Source organism: Dermacentor variabilis, chromosome 4 (assembly GCF_050947875.1).
Source record: "Dermacentor variabilis isolate Ectoservices chromosome 4, ASM5094787v1, whole genome shotgun sequence".
Classification (NCBI taxonomy): Eukaryota; Metazoa; Arthropoda; class Arachnida; order Ixodida; family Ixodidae; genus Dermacentor; species Dermacentor variabilis.
The window spans coordinates 104,063,126-104,067,460 of NC_134571.1; the positions used below are offsets into that span (position 1 = coordinate 104,063,126).

A 4,335-nucleotide genomic window follows, 5' to 3' on the forward strand; every position below is an offset into this window, starting at 1 on the left:
TCCGCGCTTGCAATCGTATTCTATGTGGCGCTCGTGTTCCAAATGAATATTAGGGCCAATATACAGTGAAAGGCAACGAAATCACTTGGATTATCCAACGTCCAAATCACCTTCTACACAATTTAGGAGCAGTGGCAAAGCCAGGCTTTCCGCTTCATTGTTCAGCCCAAAAACAGTACTCGGCGCGCAAGTGATAAAAACGTCAATGAGAAAAGTAAGGTTTCTTCCTCACAAAATTATACGAATAGGTCAAGCGTCATAGCCAAAATGTTTCCGCAACCTGCAGAACTGCGAGCAATGGTATACAGCACTTTTATAACAAAGTTTGGTGATCAGGTAAACATAGCGAGGCCAACCTGCATTTGCGTAATTTCCGGAGGCATATTGAAAAGAGCTACGTACTTCGTGTGGCTAATGGACACGAGAGCCATCGATTTTGTTTTTGCATCACTATACTAATGTCTAGCGAGAACAAATTGTTTGAGCGAAAGAAACGTAACGTTAATGGAATTGAAGCTTGCACAAAAAGCACAATTTAAGGACCAACGCTTGCGTTGCACAAACTTGAACTGAAGCTGCGAAATGCGTACTGTTAATAGCCAATCAAAATTTTGCCCGTCATGCTTTTGCTTACCGAATGAATTGGTTAACGGCCTTCATCTCGACTCGCTGAAATCTTACATATTGATGGCAATATCACATAGTGTGGTCATGTAGGAAGTGCACAAATCCCAGTGTTCAAAGCAGATGGTAGTACGAATTTTGTAAATGCAAGCAATTCTAGCCCGCACAGTGCTGTCCGATTCAAACGACGCAGTAGCGGTCGATGTACCACCGGGCCAGTTCAACGTTGCCTCCGAGCAGGTACAGCTGGCTCACGTTGAAGGCTATCTCCCGCCGCAGATCGAACACCTCTGGCACTTCCTGCAGAGCCGGCGGTGCGGCGAGCGCCCTTTGGTACATGTGGAGCGCCAGGTGCAGGATGCCCAGCTCGTGAAGAGCGCGGCCTACGTTATAGAGAGCCTCCTGGCAACCGCTGCCCCGCGCGACCAGGTAGCGGCCCAGGAAAGCCATCCCCTGAGTGGCCAGCCAGTGATGGTTCTCTGAAACCCTCTGGGTTGCCAGGTGCACCAGGGAGATGCCGGCGCAAAACAGCAGCATTGGTTCCTCCTCTCCAACCTGTTTCAGCAGTTCCGTGTATTCCGCCAGGGCGTGCCTATAGTTTGCCGAGAGAAAAGCATTGTGTCCGTTGAGAAGCTTCAGCGGCACGCTGTTCTCGTGCTTGTAGAGTAGCCGGAGGTAGAAGCCCTTTTTGCGGTACGCCGGCATTTGGTCCGCCACGAGGCCCAGCAAGTTCCACGCGCGTACTTGCTCCGGATACTTGAGCACCATGGCACGGACGAGGGGGAAGCTGTGCTCTACATGGTACGGGTCCTGGTAATGGGCAAGAAAACTTAGGAACTCCAGCTCCTCAGTGCTCGTCGCGTCCCTGTTGAACAGGGGCGACACGAGGACTTCCGTGGCAACCTGCCTGAGATCGTCCATGCGGCCGCTTTCGTGCAGCGCTCGGTACAGCTCGAGGAAACACGCCTGCAGTTCGTCGAAAGAAACACCACTCTCCATTGGAAGCCAGCCTGTCGTGAATCCGCGCTCCTCATGCAGATCGCGAAGAGCCTTCATGCGACCCAAGTGAGTGGTGTTAAGGTACACTGCGTCGTATTCTTCTACGGTGCGGACAGACAAACAGTGCGCCTGCACCAACATCATAGCCGCCTCGATGAAAGCTTCGCGCGGTCCAGACTCCCACAGTAGGTGCGCCCTACAAAGCAGCACGGACGCCGAGTCCTGCTGCTGTTCCGGTGTACTGTTGTTGGTATCCTGCAGATATCGCGCGTCTGTGGCGAGGCAGTTGATGGCACGCTGCCGATGCCCCTGCGCGTCTAACAGCTGGCCCAGGGAGAGGCGCGCCTGCGCATGGCGCGGTGCCAGCTCGCACGTGCGTTCGTACGCCTTTGTTGCATCCCCGTATTCGCCCAGTCGCTGCAGGCATTCTGCATACCGGAACCAAACAGCCGCCCGCCCATAGTTGCGAGTGCGCACAAGGACGCGCAGAAGAGGTCGAGCATCGTGCTCGAAGCCTTTATCCATGAAGGCCTCCGCCACGTCCAGCAGAAAGCCACCCTCTTCTTCGGGGTTCAGTTCGTGCTGCAGCTTTCCCACCAGATCCATCACGAGGTGCCGTGCACCCAGATGTATTAGACACAGCACTAGCTTCGTCCTAATATCAACGGGAAGCTCAGCTGGTACTAGGCATCTGTCAAAAGCGACTAGGGAGTCGGCGAGTAGCTCTGCGGATATCGTCTCGTGCCCCTCAGGAAGTGGCAGCAGCTCAACTCCCCAGAGGCTGTGAAGCAGTAGCAGCGCCTCTGAGTGCATTTTGAGTGCCAGTTGTATCTCCAGCAGCGTGGTGATATCTTCAGTGGGGACGTGCGTGGGGAACTTAGTCGCGACGTTTAGGAGCACTCGCGCAGCTCCAGCCAGGTTGTCCCGCTTACGATAGACGGCCACGAGGCGTCGCGATAGCTGCAGGCACTCGGCCGGTTCGTCCATTCGGCGGGCGAGGGCTGCGCATGAAACCAGGGCGCGGCGCTCGTCGCCCAGCTGCTCGTACAGCGCACATAGCCAGCGCCGCAGCTCCAAGTCGCGCGGGTCTGCGCGCAGTGCCTTGACGAGGCACGAAGCTGCTTTACGCATGAGACCATGCTCCAGGCAAAGCTGTGCCAACCGGCTCCACTCGCACGCGTCCTGTGGGCCCAAGTATGCCGCGATCAGGGCGAACTGCAGCGATCGGCTGGGCTCATGCAGTTCCTCGTAGACCATGGCGAGCGTCTGGTAGGGAAGAGGCGAAGTGGGCGCCAGCCGCAAAACTTCCAGGCACATCTTGACGGCATCCTCGTGACTACCTCGCGCGAAGCACACGTTCGCCTCACCCATTAGTCCCTGGAGATAGCGCGGCAGTTTGCGAACGTCCCTCTTTTGTGGGAGCTGATCCTCGCTGACGTCGTTTTCCAGCGAGTCATCCTCTTCGGAGTCTTCGTCCTCTGACGCGAAGAAGGAGTCCGCGAACCCTGTCATCTTGTCGAACGGGATATCTGCATCGGTACAATTAGCGTAGAGCCTTTCGTTATGCCCTCCGATATCGTCCGTATCAGTCGCGTCACTGTCCTCCGATAGGTCTGGCGTCGTGCAGCAGCTAACCGAGCTTTCCGACGACGTGTCATCGTGAAGCAGGCCACCATGCTGCAGATTCACCTCTAAGGCCCTGTATTCGTCCCACTGATCGTCGGTGATTTCACCGAGGATGTCCTTGAACGGATCCGTCTCGTCAGTCATCACCACTGCCCGGTGGCCAGCTACGTTTCAAATCACAAAGCCCCGGCGAACTGTTCACTTCTTCTTCTTAGTCTTCCAGTGCCCACACATGGAAGCTACCTCGAGACGGGCTAGCCATATATCTAAAGAAAAACAATAAATATGCAGATCCAACGCGCATGTAAGAAAATAAGTGAAGCGAAACTTTAGTAAAGGGGTTAAATAAATATTTTGCAGATAAGGGCAATGCCCACAATTTTGTTTAATTTCATGCTAGGCTACGTGTAATGGCATGTCAATATTTATTTTATCTAACTCAAAGGTGATGATGCTTGTCTGGGGAATGACCGGTGATGACAGGTGTATGCACAGAGAAGTACGACAAATATCTAGCTACATTCAAGGATTTTGTATCTGTCATGTCACAGTGGCACACACTCATTTTGCAGGATCGGCAAATACGGACGCACACCCAGTGGTACATAACGAATGGCTAAATAAAAGTAAATCAATCTGTTAATTATTGTCACTTCTACTATTTGTACATGACTACCTAATATCTCATCCCTAATTTACTAAATTCAATTTAAGGTTTCTTTCCTTTTTACCTACTGCCGCCCAATTCATGACCGATCCCCCGTAATGGGTTGAACCATAACAATAGCCACAAACTAAATCAAAACAAGTCCGTCTCATAGAGCCCAATATCCGAAGAAGAAGAATGATGATTATTGAATGAATGAACGTTATTCCCCTTTTAAGAGAGGGGAGGGGCCGGGGAGAGAGGGAGATCTAAGTACTCCAGTCCCAGCAGGCTTCCGTCACCACATTGTGTGGTTAGAAGTCCGTCTACCAGTCGTGGTAGGCCTCTGCTACCTCCTCAGCCCACCTCAGGACTCGGTCCTGTAGGGTGGGATCGGAGCTGCGCAGGGCAGTCTCCCACAGCTCCTCGCTACTAATTAA

General features: G+C 53.0%; 1 protein-coding gene across 1 annotated transcript; it reads right to left on the reverse strand.

Annotated features, from left to right (window-relative positions):
- Nucleotides 1-604: 604 nt before the first annotated feature.
- On the reverse strand, nucleotides 605-3,393 carry LOC142578287 (general transcription factor 3C polypeptide 3-like). The gene has a single exon (XM_075687685.1). It carries the CDS (start codon nucleotides 3,391-3,393, stop codon nucleotides 805-807), a length of 2,589 nt encoding a protein of 862 aa, XP_075543800.1. The 3' UTR covers nucleotides 605-804.
- Between the last annotated feature and the right edge of the window lie 942 nt (nucleotides 3,394-4,335).

Coding starts and splice junctions, on each gene's coding strand:
- LOC142578287 (XM_075687685.1), bottom strand. CDS start 3,393: ATGACTGACGAGACGGATCCGTTCAAGGACATCCTCGGTGAAATCACC.